General features: G+C 40.8%; 2 protein-coding genes and 1 pseudogene across 4 annotated transcripts in view; 2 read left to right on the forward strand and 1 right to left on the reverse strand.

The window, feature by feature from the left end:
- Positions 1-809: 809 nt before the first annotated feature.
- Positions 810-2,832, forward strand: LOC145498051 (uncharacterized; annotated as a pseudogene).
- Positions 2,833-4,302: 1,470 nt separating this feature from the next.
- LOC145498036 (ATP-binding cassette sub-family C member 4-like) overlaps positions 4,303-15,858 on the reverse strand; it is a 41,922-nt gene continuing 30,366 nt past the window's right edge. For all 3 annotated transcript variants that reach the window (XM_081477907.1, XM_081477905.1, XM_081477906.1), the window contains 9 exons: positions 14,470-14,709; positions 13,926-14,026; positions 13,029-13,223; positions 12,449-12,604; positions 11,369-11,458; positions 10,201-10,373; positions 9,343-9,448; positions 8,348-9,021; positions 4,303-5,256 (listed from right to left, as the gene is read on the reverse strand). In XM_081477907.1, the coding sequence (XP_081334033.1) occupies positions 8,707-9,021; positions 9,343-9,448; positions 10,201-10,373; positions 11,369-11,458; positions 12,449-12,604; positions 13,029-13,223; positions 13,926-14,026; positions 14,470-14,709 (1,376 nt within the window). In that variant the 3' untranslated portion in view covers positions 4,303-5,256; positions 8,348-8,706. The remainder of the gene's footprint in view (positions 5,257-8,347; positions 9,022-9,342; positions 9,449-10,200; positions 10,374-11,368; positions 11,459-12,448; positions 12,605-13,028; positions 13,224-13,925; positions 14,027-14,469; positions 14,710-15,858) is intronic.
- Positions 5,262-6,713, forward strand: LOC145497359 (uncharacterized). Its single transcript, XM_081477178.1, has 2 exons — positions 5,262-5,616; positions 5,735-6,713. The coding sequence occupies exons 1-2, from the start codon at positions 5,531-5,533 to the stop codon at positions 6,711-6,713; spliced, it is 1,065 nt and encodes a 354-aa protein (XP_081333304.1). The 5' UTR covers positions 5,262-5,530.

The following is a 15,858-nucleotide window of genomic DNA, read 5'->3' on the forward strand; positions in this document are numbered from 1 at the left end:
GCCAAACCAAGGTTCAATCGATAGCATATTTGTTTTTCCGGTCAATAGTCAAGTGAAAGTTACGTGCGTATATTGAAAATTAATTAAGGCAGTCAGCCAGTCAACAACGAGTGAAGGTATCGCTTATGCAACGAAATGTCAATTCGTGTTTCATCAGTTCATGTTGCGCCGTATAAAAACAAAAGCCGTAAAATATTCATCAAGTGACAGGAAACGCACTAACAGGAACGTTTCTTCAAATAAAATCAATCATCATTTTCAACAGGAGCGTAGTTCAAAAGAACGTTTCTTCATATTAAAATTGAAACTCGGGCAGCGCACTGAGATATTGATGCGTACAAGAGCGTCATAAAAAAGAAACAGCTTACGGTATCTGACTAACCACTTACAACACGTTCATGTGTCAGCAACACAAATTTAAACTGGAACGAAAAATTTTATCACCCCGTCTTTAAGTCGAAAAAAGAGCTCAGTCGCACCAACTTGATTTAACGTTTTTGGCTCTCGGAAAGTAACAACCCCCGAATATATTGAGGTCCAAAGGCTGCTAATGCTGATAGAAACAAGGGCCGCTTTTGGAATTCTCCGCTATTACACCAATAAAGAGCTATTTTAAAAACAGCTCTTTTTGGTTAGCATGCTCTCCTTTATTTCCTTGTGTTTTCTTGGCGGTGAAAACGTTAATTAGTTATCTAGCACTGAGGTTTAAGATTTAATTAATGACAACATAGTTTATGTTCAAAATTTGAGAAATCGGAGAAAAAATTTATTTATTTATTTATTTATTCATTTATTTTCTTTTTGAAGTTTTCACGATCACCCACGAACTAATGCCGGGATGGTGCTTCTGATCAGTTGACAGCTAACGGAAATTGAAGCAAAATTTTTCAAAGAAACTGAAGGGAATTTGTCACTAGAAACAGAAAGGTCGTTGCCCCATCCTTCAACACTGTATTAATTCTGAGCCGCATTTCAGTTCCGCCATCACAAACGGCAATATATTTAACCATTTCACAATTGGACGAGAAAGAGGTGCACTTGCCACTCTGTAGATGAACAGGGAGGCGGTCCATTTTGTAAATGAATATCGTGATCTCGAGATAGTTTGCGTTATATACTGCAGGTAGATTTTCTTGTTTCCATACAATCTTTCATCGACGTAAAATGAGTAGCAGTACCCTGTTGGAAGTGTTTGGTCAAATCGTGTTCCGCTTTACGCGTGGCGTAACAGAGCATTACAATCCAGAAGAACCTGAATTCACGATGGAGTCATTTGGTTACGATCCCCTGCAAAGCACTGGTCGAGAGTGGTATTATCTTCCTGTCGATGAGCTCATTTACCAAGAGTACAGTGACAAAGAAGTCACAAGTTCGGCCTTTTTAGCGTCGAGAAGGATAATTCCAAGGCTTTTAAACGCCTGCTCTCCAGTGGAAAATGAAGAAACAGTAGCAGACCAGGAAGATGAGGATAGCGCCATGGCCTGGAAGCGGCTTCGACCGTCTTTTTTGCAAACAGTTTGTAAATCCTTGTACATTGGAGCTTTGATCACTTTTCTAGCTACTATAATCATTGGTATATTTTTCCTGCTGATTGTTTACCTCTGTTTTAAAACTAATCCCAGTCCTTGTCCAATGGACGAGAACAATTTCTGATGCGATTTCGGTCGTTTTCTACTACATCTGGCCCTTTGTCAATCTGTCATTTAGTTTCCGCTCCTATCAGCTAAAAGGACTGAAGAAAAAACTGATATTAGTTTCCTTATTAATGTATTGTTTGGACACACTTTACCGTGTTGTCTTGCAAGTTATGGAGATGCCCTATTACTTGGCGCCTGTTATATACCAAATCCCAATTTATATTTTTTTTCTAACCAGCATCTGTTTACAGCTCTTCCTTGTCGTAAGGCTCTTGTGCGTGCGATCAAGAAAGCAACGCCTAACTTTCATGTGTAAAATGACGGCACCGACCTCTCTGATGATGATTACTAGTGTTTTAATATCCGATTAGCTGTATGCAGCGTATCTCAAACAAAACAACAAAGGAAGACTAGCCATTGCTCTGTTCGCTCCTCTTTCTGGGCTCGCTTTAAAAATAGCATCAAGAATTAGTGCTCAGCGGTTGTGGAATATTACCCATCCGGGATATTCGTATGTGCTTTTAGCACCTTGCTATTATGGGACTGCGATTATTTTTCGAATTTTGCAAGCTGATCTTGACAGTTTGAAATCCATTGCTATTCTTGGTATAATTCACGGCGCGGCCGAAGTCGTGGAGCGAAGTGCCATGGTTGTGATTGATCATATTTGTCATGTGGTGTGCAAGAGAAGGTCAGCTCCTTGGGGAAATTTTCGTACTCCTCGACGAGAAAGACTAATGGCTGATATCGCTATCATGAGCATGTTGTCCGAGTCTACTGCTATAGTGTCTGTTAATGGCTTCATATACTTGTATCAACTAGTCTACTCGGAAAACAGCTCCCTTTTAGAGTTGCTTCAGCCTTTTGCTGTTCACACTTCAGTTCAGCTGGTGATCGAGTGGTTTTTCACTAGCATGTCTCTTGCTATCGAGACTCGTTACCAGAACATGGCTGTAATGGCTGTTTGGAGACGAAGATGGAAAAGACATGTTTTGGTAGCGTTTTACAATACACTACCATTAGCTGTATGGAATAGCTCCTGCCTATTGGTGCTTTTAAAGGCTCGCTTTGGCTTAAACATTACGAAGCCCTGCAATATGCCGTTTACTTGAGAGTTGGGCGTGGCCTGTCCACTCTACTTTCTTTAGCACTGTTTCTCAGATTTGTATATTCATATGTATTCTTACTTTTCTAAATAGTATAACCAACATTATAGTCCCTCTTTCGCTTAGTCCGTCGTGCGTGACGTAAAAGAAAACCGCGAGAGGAAAAAAATAAATAGCCGCGTTGAAACAGAGAGACCACTCGTAGTCTAATACAATATTATCGCAAATAGACAGTGAAGTAAGTTTAGTTTTGGGAAGCAGAACCCCGTATTTCTTGAAACTACACAGAGTTTTGGTGTGACGGCTGCCATGCTCACGTTACCAAATAATTTTCTCTCCTTCAGGATAGAGGTGTAAGAGAGGTTATTTATATCTGAAACTCTAAGTCGTTCGTCAACGCATATGGGTTAGATGGAAAGTGGCATTCGTATGGAACCGTCACCTTGCAAGATGAATACGGTGGAAAACTGGCCCCGAGGTTATTCCGCGAATCCACTGAGCAAAGTGAACAAGCCGACAGATGTGGACGAAAGCTCTATTCTTAATAAACATTTCTCCTGACATATTTCCAGCTTAAGGTATTGTTAGTTTACGACGAAGTGGAAACAAGTAAATCAGTTAAAAGGAGCGTCAATCATTCCGAAAATACTGTTACAACACCAAGCAGAGATGTTGATCTTTCTCTTCTTCATGCCAGTCTTGAAAACGTCTTTGACTTCTTGGCCCCGCTGTGTTATGGAATCCCTTTAGATCAATCTCATTCAAATTTCAAAATCATTCAACCCCAGCGTTTACCCATACACCTCGCTGGAAAGCCTGCTTACAGGCTAATCCGTACATGTGTAAACGCGTTCGTAGTCCATGTTTTGAGACGCTTCTCTGTTTAATTAGACTGCAAAACAGTCGTAATTTTTTGCGAACGCGAGAGACGGTCAATATTCGAACGAAAGGTCTTGAGCGAGTGTAAAAACGGCGAGGGAGAATGGGGAGAGACGCTTTTCTCACCTCAAACCCCCAACGGGCGTGTGAGGCTCGCGGCTTCACACGCGAGGATCGCGCTTACGGCGCTTTGCGCCGTCCGAAAACGTCCGAAACCGACTGTTTTGCAGTCTACTGTTTATTGGAAACGTAAGAATTGCCACTGAATTGTCCTTGGACGTAATACAATACAGAAGATCGATATCGGAATGTGAAAGACACATTTAAATAATTAATTCATTTAGCTTATTTTCGAAATTATTTTGAACAGCGTCGTTTGATCCTGAAACCGAGCGGGGACTTGACAAAAGCGAAGTAACGATTTGTCAGTTTACTTTGACTGATGGGCTGAGAAAATGACACATTTTGTCGGAGTTCATTACATGCATTTTATTTTGATGTTAACCAATTTCAGAATTAACTCAGAAGAGGTGCACAATCCAAATAAAAACAGGCAGATACCTTTCAAAGGTTCAACGGAAACCAGTCTCAAGTGAGAGAGGAAGATAAAGTCATCGAAAGCGTGCGAAAATTACTTCACGGCAGGTTCGCATGCTCGCCCACCCAACATTACACCACGATGAAAGAAATTACCAACTGTGATTTTATTATTAGTTGTTACTAATGTCTAAATATTAATAACTTGCAGTATTCATCATTTACCTGAATTAAAACAACACCCACTTGCTCACAAGCAGATACACGTAGAAGGTAATCCGGGATTACTAGTTAGCCTTGCTTCTGTTAGCAAAACACCATCAAGATTTCAAATCGCCTTTTAAACTATTCAAACTTCAGCTAATCCTAGATTAAATAGCGTGACCAACCTCAAAAGGACGTCACAAGTACGAGTATTGTGTTCTTCTGGTTCATCATATAAATAGTTTAAAATAAATACATTGCATTTTTTTTCCTATAAGTAAATGGGCTTTTAAGTAAGAGAATAATCTATCAATTTGAGAATGCATGTTCAAGTTGAGACTGATTAACAGCTTTCTCGCTCTTTTGGTGTTAAAACAGCGCAACCTTCCTCAGAAGAGACTCGAATCAAAAACTGATATCGTCTTCCCCATTCCTTCTCTATACGACGAGGCTTTTTACAAAAAACGCAACTGCGTTCGTAACATCGAATAAAACCGCTTAGCAATGAAAGCACAAATCGAATACGAGTAAGCCTAACATGCACGAGAACGGACTGCCGAGATTGAACTGCCCGGCTAGAGAAAAAAAAGTTCAGCTTATTTTTTCTGAAGCAAAGTCTAAAACTTCGCTTAAGGCGTTGATGGTATGTCATCAGTGCAAAGACATGTTCCTGTTTGCAGCTCATTAAGACGCAAGACAATCACCAAATACTAGCATGACTCCGCCCTTTAAACTACGACATTTTCTAGTTCGCACCTCATATATACAACAAGGACACAAAACATCACCGAACACTAGCATGACCTCGCCCCTATAACATCGAACACCAACTTAACATTACTGCAACTACACAAATATACTCTAACAAACAATTTTGATCAGACATGACTCTGCTATTAGGCGAGTTCATACTACGTACGTAAGTAGGCCTTAAGTACGCCCAAGGTCTACTTGGAATGTGAACGGGGTTTATTTTAGTTCAAGTACCTTACTTTGTAACCTTAGAAACGGCGTACTTTCAAAGGAGCCGAAGTGCGCTCTTAAGTCTAGTTTTGCTGTTCTCGAATGCGTTCTTAGGCACTATCAAAACACGCGAAAGCGATAACACGTCAATCAACTAAACGGCGGGAAAAGCTAGTGCACGCAAACCTTGGCGAAGCAAAAAGCATGGATTACAACGCAAGCCGGCCTCGCTTCTTCGCTCAGCAACAATACCGATTAGAGGACGACGATTCCGTGGACTTAAGCCTCATGTAAGTGCAGTTTCATTTATTTATTAAACCAGTTAAAGACTTTTGAACAAATGTTCTGTTTTACTCTTAATAAAATCTTAATAGCCATGTTTTCATAAGCATGCTTTCTGTTCGATAGCAACAACTTAAACCAAAGATTTGCCGGAGCAGTACCCGTAACGATTAACCAGCCACAAACGCCTTTCCGCAGTGGACAACTCTTTCATTTCCCACCACACAGCCAGACCTTTTACCGTCCTGCTGCATTTCAACCGAGCGACAGTCCACCACAAAGCAACAACAGCTCCCTAGTATCGCGAACCCCATCACCAGGGCCTGAGACTTCATCCGCTAACTCAAGCCGGGTCAGTAAAACAAGTTCCGAAGGCAAAAAGAAGACCAAATTAAAGGCGTCTGACTGGACAGAAGACGAAACTCGTGAGATGCTGGAAGTATGGGGGCCACGGTACAGCAAGCTACGCAGTGCGTCCAACAAAGAAAGGATTAAGATATGGAATGAAATTTTTATCGCATACAAGGAAAGCTGTCCTGAGAGCGAAAGAACTTTGCCGCAGGTAAAGAAACGCCAGCAAAATCTCGAGTACGAGTATAAGCTTTTAAAGCAACGCTCTCAGTCGACCGGCGAAGCGGAGTTTAAGAAAATCAAAGAGGGGTTTCCATACTTCGACTTTTTCGACGACATGATGGGTCATCGCGATAGCGTTGACCCATCCAAAATGGCACTCGAAGGCTCTTCCACGTTTGCCTTCGAAGAAGGCAGCAGCACATCACTCTCTCCACAAGGAAGCGTGGCCGACACAGAAAACATGGAAAATGAATTCGAAACTGCGACGCCCAATGAAGGAGTGAAACGAAAGGCAACTGATAAGCCAGCGAAATCTGGCAGCAAAGGAAAGAAGAGACGTGATGAGCAAACAGCGACGTCTGAGTGGCAGACAAGTTTTCTACAACTTATGGAACGAAGCATAGAGCAAGATAACATACGATTTGAACGTTCCGCAGAAATGCTTCGGGAATCACAGAGGAATCAGTTGGAACAAACAAATGCAATTCTCGCAGGGTTTAAGGACATTTTCAAAGATTTGGTGTCAAAGTAAATCAGTGCACATATTTGATGTTCTAAAAAGGAGACAGTTGTATTAATTCTAATTATATATATATTTGTTACTGTTCTGCTGTTTTGTTGTTGCCTGTATCGGCAAGTTTATATGTTTATATGACATTTTGGTGCTACACATAGCATTCGTTAACAAGTAAAACCTGCAGTTGGAAAATGTAGTGTTACAAGTTATCCCGCACAAAGTCTTTTAAAGCATCTCTCACATCGTTGCCAGTTTCAAATAGAAGTCTGCCTTCATCTTCATCGTCTGAGTCATCATCGGAGTCGCAGCCATCATCATATAGATCACCTCTCTCAATGCAAATGTTATGCAAAACACATGACGCAACAACAGTTTTCGTAAGGGTTGTCGTTTTCTGCTCAATTTTTTTCATAACAATTCGCCACCGTGATTTTAACATGCCAAATGCACGCTCGACTACGCATCGTAGGGCACTGAATTTTTTGTTGAATTTTTTTTGTTCAGGAGTTAAGTGCCCCCTGTCTGAGTAAGGTTTCATGAGCCAGCTGGTAAGGGGATATGCACTGTCTCCAGCGAGAAGAGGGCCGATTTCTACTCCATTTATATTCCTCGTCGGGCCAGTAAGAATTTGCTCATTTTGTGCCAAATCGTATAGTCCACTTAGTCTAAGGACGCGAGCATCGTGTATGCTGCCTGGATAACCAACGGTAGCATGGATGAATTTCAGGTTAGAATCAACTATAGCTTGAAGGTTCACACTATAATGCTGCTTACGATTATAGTAATCCTCGTGATTTCGTGGTGGAGCATTTATCTCTATGTGGCAACCATCTATGGCTCCGACAATTTGAGGTATGCCATACATCTCTTCGAACTCGTCAACCTTTTCTGTAATTTCCTGCCTTGTCAAGGGAAATTTTATGAATTGATCCTTCCTACGAAGAAGAGCGCGCTCGAATTCACTACAAATGCATTTCGCTGTTGACTTTCCGTATCCAAATTGTAACCCACAGCTTCTATAACTGTTGCCGGTTGCAAGTCGCCATAATGCTAAACCAACTCTTTCTTCTACACTAATTGGCACTCGCATCCGCGTGTGTTGTTTTTGTATATCTGCTCTTATTAGGTCACATAGGTATTCAAATGTTGCGTGAGTGATACGAAAATGTTCCTTCCAAAGAAAATGCAGTGCTGGATTAGCTATAAGAAGGCGAAACCAGTTCTGTGGTCTAGGCCAAACCCAAGCTCTTCTTTTCAGTTGTGGTCTTTGTTGTTGTGAGTGCCCTGCCATATAAATAAGCAACATCCGACGGTTTCGCCGGCTAATTCTAAAGGCTTCCTCCATTAAAGCGAAGCAATACATTTGTTGAAGCATGAAAGACCGCTGTCGCAAAAGTAGGAAAGCAAAAATCAAAATAAGGGACGCTATTCGAACGTTTCGAGGTCGCGGCATAATGAAGCTTTGAGTGTCTTGACTACATTTGCTTTGGCGGGTTTTACCGCGTAGTTTGATTGACAAGCGATTCCGCAAGTAGCATACTTTACAATTTAGTATGAACGCTTATCTTTAAAAGTTAGCACCGCCAGTCTCAAGTTCACTTGAGTTTTTATCGTACTTAAGGCCTACTTGGGCCCTAGTATGAACTTACCTATTGCGATAACAGATGTTTCCAGGCCAATAAAAGACTCGACTTCGAAAGGTATTTCCTGTAACGTCACTTACAACAAAATAAATAGCTCTGGTTACGAAGCAACCTCTAACTCTAACCAGGGAAAGTCCTCGGATCAAGAAAATCAGCTGTAACCAGTCACTAGCGCGGGAAAGTCGCGTGGGAGAAGCCACACTCCCGATTTAGGCTCTGAACCTGATTAGTCCTCACTTCTGATAAGTTAGAAAACATTGTACAACGTATACAAGAAAAAGAAAAAAAATTAGTAGACCGGTCTCGGTCTATATGATCCCAACCATTTGCCAGAATTCTTCCCTACAAGTTCCTCTTAAAAATCATTAAACGGTCGACTCATATAACAAGCGCTCCCTTTCTTCGGAAGAACCTCTTCTGATTCTTGGTGAGATTGTCTCCCAGTCACCATCATTCGGTTGTTCACTCGGCAACGGACTTCGCGAATGGCAAGGTAACATATCCAAGTCACAGTCTTCAGATAGTTTATGCCTTGAAAAGTAAGCTTGACGAGCTTCCTCATATAAGTTAGTGGCCAAATGTTTGCTGGTATGTTCCACCATTTTTGAAAATAGACTGTCTTTGTTTCTGAGCAGGAGATAGGGTTCGTCAAATTCAACCAGTCTTCCCTCGTCTAGCACCTGCGAACACAAAACAACGGTTCATAATTGGACGTAAAAGAAAGAAATACCGTAAAAGAAAACACAAGGATGGAAAATGTTTATATGAATAAGTCTCTATTCTTGAATATCTATTCCTTCCCCACCTACATAGGGGTTTGACCCTTATTTAAGGCGGCTAAGACCCTGGACTAAACGATAAGAAAGAGAAGATGTATGGACGACGTGCACCTGTCAAAAAAATGTTAAGCCAGCCACAATGTAATTTAATATAATGCATTTGGTGGAATTGCGCCGTATGAGGACATAACAAACAATGCATTCAAAGAGAGAGAAACTCACCAGCACTCTGTCAGAATCCATAATGGTGTTAAGTCTGTGAGCAATGGTCAATACTGTGCAACGTTGAAACTTACTGCGTATCGTTTCTTGGATTAAGGCATCGGTGCTGAGGGAAGAAGAGAAATGTTTTCAATTTTGAATATGGTCAGCTTTTGATAATTCAGTAAACTCTGATCAGCGCGAGAACGGATTTGTGAGTATTTCTGTACTTTCATCGGGGCTATGGTATCACTTGAAGCATTCTAGATTTAATTTTATTTCTTTGAAAACATCAAAGTTTTTAGATCTACGTTTGGAGTTCTCGAGGTTTGGTTTGACTCCTGTTTGCCCACCGAAATGTGTTTCATAAAACAGGCACTAACAGAACGAACTTGTGAGTATTTCTGTGAACAGACGTACAGCAATATGGAATTTATTTGTCATGCAATCCGATTCGCTGATTTCCAATAGATTGTCTCGTAATAATCGTACCCTTCGGTTTTCTTTCGCCTGTTGTTCGCCTGATTTTGTTGGTCTACTCAGTTAGGCATTGATGAAATCAATAATGTTAGAAGCGAAAACTGACCTGAGGCCTGTTTCTCGAAAGCCCCGGAAACTTTCCGGGCTCGCAAAGCCATTTTTAGTTAATCGGTATTTAAAAACAGAGAGGTGTATACGTCTGAAACCTCTTGTACGGAATGGAACCTCTGTCTATATTAAGAATATGTAAATGAACAGCTCTGTAATCATAAGGTTTGAGATTTTGCTGCGGCTTTCCGGGTGCGAAAACTTTTCGAGACCTTCGAGAAACGGGCCTCTGAACAAATACTTAAGTAACATCTTAGCAACAAAATTCCCGCGTACAACATTAACAGATACCTGTGGTCTACATTTGCTGTTGCTTCGTCAATGATTAATATTTTGTTATGCTTCAGGACCGCGCGTGCAAGGCATACAAGTTGCCGCTGACCCACACTGAAATTTGAGCCTCCTTCGGTTAGTTTAGTTTCCAGTCCATCTGGTAGTTCAGTGACCATTTCCTTTAGTTGTACCTGGTAAGACGAAAAGAAGCATCTAAACACCTGAAGAGAAAAGGGCAAACCTCCAAACATACATCTGTCTCTAGTTGAAATGTACTGTGTGTTGTTTTCTTTCCTTTACCGCGCATGTTTCATGTGAAACAAAATACCGGTACTGTAAGTCGTTTCAATAATTTGAAAACGCAGCTTTATTTCTCCAGTTAGGCCTTCCGTCCACACTAATCCACCACGAAAACGGAACTTTTCGAAAACGCCCTTCAAATCGAAGTAATTTGAAAACGTCGGCGTTTCGTTTTCGTGTGGACGGAAAACATTTTGAAAACGGATCTTTTCGAAAACGATGGCGTCACACAATCATGCGATTTCCCAGCCCGAGTTTTTTTTTCAAACACAAATCCAAATTGACCAGTGATTGCTGCGTTTTTAAATTTCTCCGGCGTGGTATGGACGGAAACATTTGATGTGTTTTTCCAGAATTTGTAAATAGCCTGTTGTTTGTTCTGTAAGTATGGTCATCTTTAGCTATTTTAAGGTATTATTATTTTATTATTTTTACTTTGGTTATTTTTTACTTGTTTGTATATTGTTTTTTCTAAGTTTGTAAAGCGCGACGAAAACTTTGGATATGTTCGCTATATGAATACGATTATTATTATTATTATTATTATTATTATTATTATTATTATTATTATTATTATTATTATTATTATTATTATTTTCAGAGTGAAACCTCCGTTTTCAAATTCCTCTGGCGTAGTGTGGATGTGGCCTTAGTTGTTGAAGTACAATTTGGGCGGGAGACTTACAGGCATTTGTTAGCAAATTAGTTGACCCAAAGAGTTTCAGACTCTCACTGTCTAATTAATGGGCAGCAGAATTACCTCGAATATTTAAAGTTGTTTAATACGACACGCTACCTACAGCAACTTCTGAGGATTCTAGAGATGGCATTCTCACCAAAAAATCAGTATGTTCGGCAAATATTTGCAATTTACTAACACACTTACCTCTTCTAAGGCATTCCACAATTCCGAGTCACCATATTGATTGAAAGGATCCAAATTTCTTCGAAGACTTCCACTAAAAAGGATTGGGTCCTGAATAGAACCAATACAGTTATCAGCTATTCAATGGAGCCAAGTAAGTCTTCAACATTTTTTAAAAAAAGTCTTTAACACTAAGCTTCTCTTTTTAACTTGGAAAATATTTAGTTGTAGTGGTGGAACGATTTCACCCCATCATTCCTTCACTTCCCGTTGGACATTTGGAAACCCGGGGGGGGGGGGGGAGGGGGACTCCCATATGAAAAGGCTAGGGATGCTCGTCGAAAAATTTGAATTTAACTCCTGAGGGAGACTAATGTGGACGTTGCTTGAGCTTCATTAGACCCCTAAAAGATACCACTTAAAACGGAATAGGTTCGATCGCTAGCCACTCTTCAAGAAAGGATCCTGCGCGCACTCGTAGACCCGACTCGCTTACTCGAGAGATCGGCGGAAATCAAGCCTGAAAACAGAAATTAAATGAGAGCGTTTCTTTTATCATTTCAATTTGTCACTCCTTACCTCATTAGCTGTTTTTTTGTACCCCTAAACTTTAATTTCAGGTTTCACGGATTTCAAGTTAGCAGTTTTACTTCACAAAAATTAATTTATACGCCCCTTATTTTCCTCAATACACGGTGCTTGCTAATGTACTGTACATAATTTAACCGCTTTTTAAAATATGACGGACGATTGAAGAGGCTCAAAGAGCAAACTAATATCGAACTACCGCGATTTAACAGTTTGTATAACGTTTTTGAAGTTTTTTTAAGTTCGTCGACTGTGTATAAAAGACGTGATGTCTTGTTCTGCTCGTTATTTAACCAAGAAAGTTCAGTGCAACTCGTACAAGCGGAAGCTAGCCAAAGAAGATGCCGCCTCCTTGCTCAATCAGAACAGAGACGCACAGATAATCTCGACTTGATTCACGTGACATTCCCGCCTTTTTGCAGCGTCTCCTAAGAGTAGCGATTGGCTAGTTTACCATCGACGCCATTAGCATGAGCTTGCGTGACAAAGTTCTGGTTTAAAGACAGAGATTACCTGAGGTATGATGGACAGATTGCTTCTCAAGTCACGCAATGAAATGTCCGTGATGGGCACAGCGTCTATCCGAACTGTACCTTCCGGTTCGGCCAGTCTGAACAACGCTGCCATTAATGATGATTTGCCAGCTCCAGTTCTGCCAACAATACCGACCTAAAAAAACAGAAATCTTGACAGTCATCATATAGCAGCAGCTAAGCTACATCAGGTCAAATTACGAGGCGCTTTAATATGGCGAACGCATGTGCATTGTTGTCGTACCCAGAGGCCGCGATTCCTTTGGTCAGCACCAAAAATCACGCAGATGTTCTCTATTTCTTATTACAGATGGACAATGCCGAGCCACTATACCTATGATGCTTTACTGTCCTTTAAAAGAGCATCACTTTGTTACTTAATTTCCCCTGTATTTTTAGTTTCCTATAGCACCAGGACAGGGTTAGGATTGCTCTGGGGACGAGAATGGCATGTGAAAACTTATTTGACAAACAATGTTTCTAAATTACATAGAAAATAAATAAACACCCGTTTGTTCTATGTTAGAACTTTGAATTTTGTGTACAAAGAAACCAACTACCTTTTCCTGTGCTCTGATGCAGAAATTCAACCTCCTCAACACGTAAGGCAGTGTGTGATGATGGGTATAGTAAAGTCCCTCAAACGTAATTATACCGTACTGTGGCCAATTCTCTGGTACAGCGACTGTCTTAGCGTGGGGCTGGGTTTCCTGTTCCAGATTGGAGTACTCGATGACGCGCTCCACAGAAGTCATCTGGAGGATAACGAGCAAAATTGTAAGAGGTGACAATGACTAGCGAAACGTAAGACGGTATAAGTTAACAGTGTTCGTACCCCTGAGCTGCGATAATAACATAAGCAATGCTATCTCTGGGCACATTTTAGAGACAACTGAGTAGCAAAGTTGCCTCTTTCATGCATTTCCTGGGAGCAAAATTTAAAGCATTTCCAACAAAAGTACGCTAGGCACAAGACATTGGAAACAAAGATCTCCTTAAGCCCACAAAACTTAGAAATAATATATTATCAAGGGTAAACTAAGTGACAGAAAATACATGAAATGATCTGTACATCGCAAATACCTGAAGAAATTTTACCATACAGATGAAATTTCCCTCTCCACAGAGAAATTGTATTTACTTCTAGCAGGTAACAATACTGATTTGTAACGTCTCTAGATTATAAGTTCAGTCAGTAATTTGGCCACTCAAAATTACTATTAGAGTGTGACCAGTTGGTTAAGTTCAAGTTCACTTCAGGTTCTTCCTGGCGACTTGCACCAAGTGTTCACGATTCTGAGAGGAATGGCGGCAGATCAGGCCCCGGCTAAATTCTAAACCTGATCAAGGTGGTGTAATACGAGACAATTCCAACAAACGGTGTCTTTATCAAGCCTTTTTGCGAACGCCACCTTCAGTACTGGCATAGCTTACTTGATAGGTTTTGGACGACATACCAGATTCTCAACTTCAGCACTCTGTCTAACACACCACTGAAATCCTCCTGTTAACATCTTGGCGTATGTTACTGTAAGGCCAACCACTCCGGCAGACATGACTGGAACGAAAATGGAAAAAGCGTGATCTCTGATGGACACAAACTTAGTTAAAAACTATTTAGAAAGTGTAAAATGTTAAAATCCATGTCCTGTTGGGATTTCCTAGAAAAAGAAGTACTAAAGTACTACGCCATTTTTTATTTTGTCTTCTAGTTTTAGAAATGCATCCTGCATCATCCAAACATTGTACCGATTGCCTAAGGCGCGTGCAAATGACAAAAACAAAATACGATTCTACGGTGCAATACGGGCTCATATTTTGCGCGTTGTCTTGACCTAATATGGTACAATGGCGTAATAGTGGAACAATAAAGAAACATGTTTTACAAGCCTTAGAACCCATGCAATTGACTATGAGTCCTTCATAAGGTGTTTCCTGACATTTTTCCTAACTGTAATTACGGTAATCCAGTCAAGCCCCCCCCGGTAATTAAAGACTTACGTATTCCCCCTTCTGCCAAAAATAGAGGCGTAAAAGACGCCAAGCTAATAAACACAGTGCACATGAAGTCGAGCCTGGATCCAAGCCACCTGGATCCTACCATGAACAGGAACCAAGAAGCCGTGTGGTCATCTTGATAAACTTCATACAGATGTCTGAATCGACCTTCTGCCAAGTAAGCTCGAATGGTGGTTAGACCGTGGAGACTGGTAGATATATGAGAATACAAAGGACTGCGGTCTAAAGAGGAAATAAGATGAAAAAGAATTAAAGTAAAATATTTCACTACCACGTTAGTTCAGAGGGCCAATAACTAACTCTACCAATCAGATATTTCTGTTGCCGGTGTAATGCTTTCAATGTATTGAGCTGGGCACTGTCCTATTTGAACCCCCCGCGCGGGTTTCTTATATATTTTTTCATTTATTTACAAAAGAATTGATTACAAGTAAAACATTCTTCCATCCCTGACAAGTCCTTCCCTCTTGCACTTTCTACAAACTTGTTTTGTTATCTTCAACCGTTTTAGAAATCATACTGACATTTTACCGACTTTCCGACAAAACAATAATGCATGCCAGAAAATTACCTAAGCGTAGGTGACATAGTAGCCTCCTACGCAGCCATTGGCCTCGTCACGCAATCTTTCTCCCCCTGTGGGGAAGGAAGATTGCGTGACGAGCCCAGAGAAAGTCTGCGGCAGAGGCTAACGACATAGTAACCTCTTACAAACCGAGAACAAGGAATATTGGATGAGGTCGTGGCAGTACGGACCAAGCGCAGCAAGGTCTTGACAAAAACGACCGAGGGCTAATATTCCCCAGTACGGTTCGAGGTGGTTAGGTTAGTAAGTAGACAGAGGATGATACATGTGAGCGCGTAGATATGAAATATATTTTCGATTGTTCAACTAGATATCTCACGAGTGAGTGCAGCGAACGAGTGAGATATAAAGTTGAAGAGAAGAGATATTCCATATCTTCAAGGAACCGTGTATTATTTTGTTTATCATATAGATATACTGATAACGACGTTTTTGACGATTTTCCGAAGATTTCCGACCACTTTCCGAAGATTCTCCAAAAACTGTCCAAAGGCCACACGAACATTTCCGAACAATTTCCGAAAATGTCCGAAGATTACCGAAGATTGCGGAAGACTTTAGAGGATGATCCGAAGATGTTTCGATCATACACCAACAAATTTAAGGTCAAACAAGATATCAGTGAAGTAATCGATATCTTCACTACAAATCACTAGTGGAAAATACGCCACCCGAGTACCGGATTTGGTTTCGCATGAATTTTGCGAGTGGTGTCTTTTCCGGTAGAACACTCGTGTCTATATGTCATATTAAACAACTCACAACAAAATATCCCGAAAGAAGTT

The sequence above is a fragment of the Orbicella franksi genome, chromosome 9, assembly GCF_964199315.1.
Source record: "Orbicella franksi chromosome 9, jaOrbFran1.1, whole genome shotgun sequence".
Taxonomy (NCBI): domain Eukaryota; kingdom Metazoa; phylum Cnidaria; class Anthozoa; order Scleractinia; family Merulinidae; genus Orbicella; species Orbicella franksi.

Coding starts and splice junctions, on each gene's coding strand:
- LOC145497359 (XM_081477178.1), top strand. CDS start 5,531: ATGGATTACAACGCAAGCCGGCCTCGCTTCTTCGCTCAGCAACAATAC. Junction 5,617..5,734: donor TCCGTGGACTTAAGCCTCAT/GTAAGTGCAGTT, acceptor TCTGTTCGATAG/CAACAACTTAAACCAAAGAT.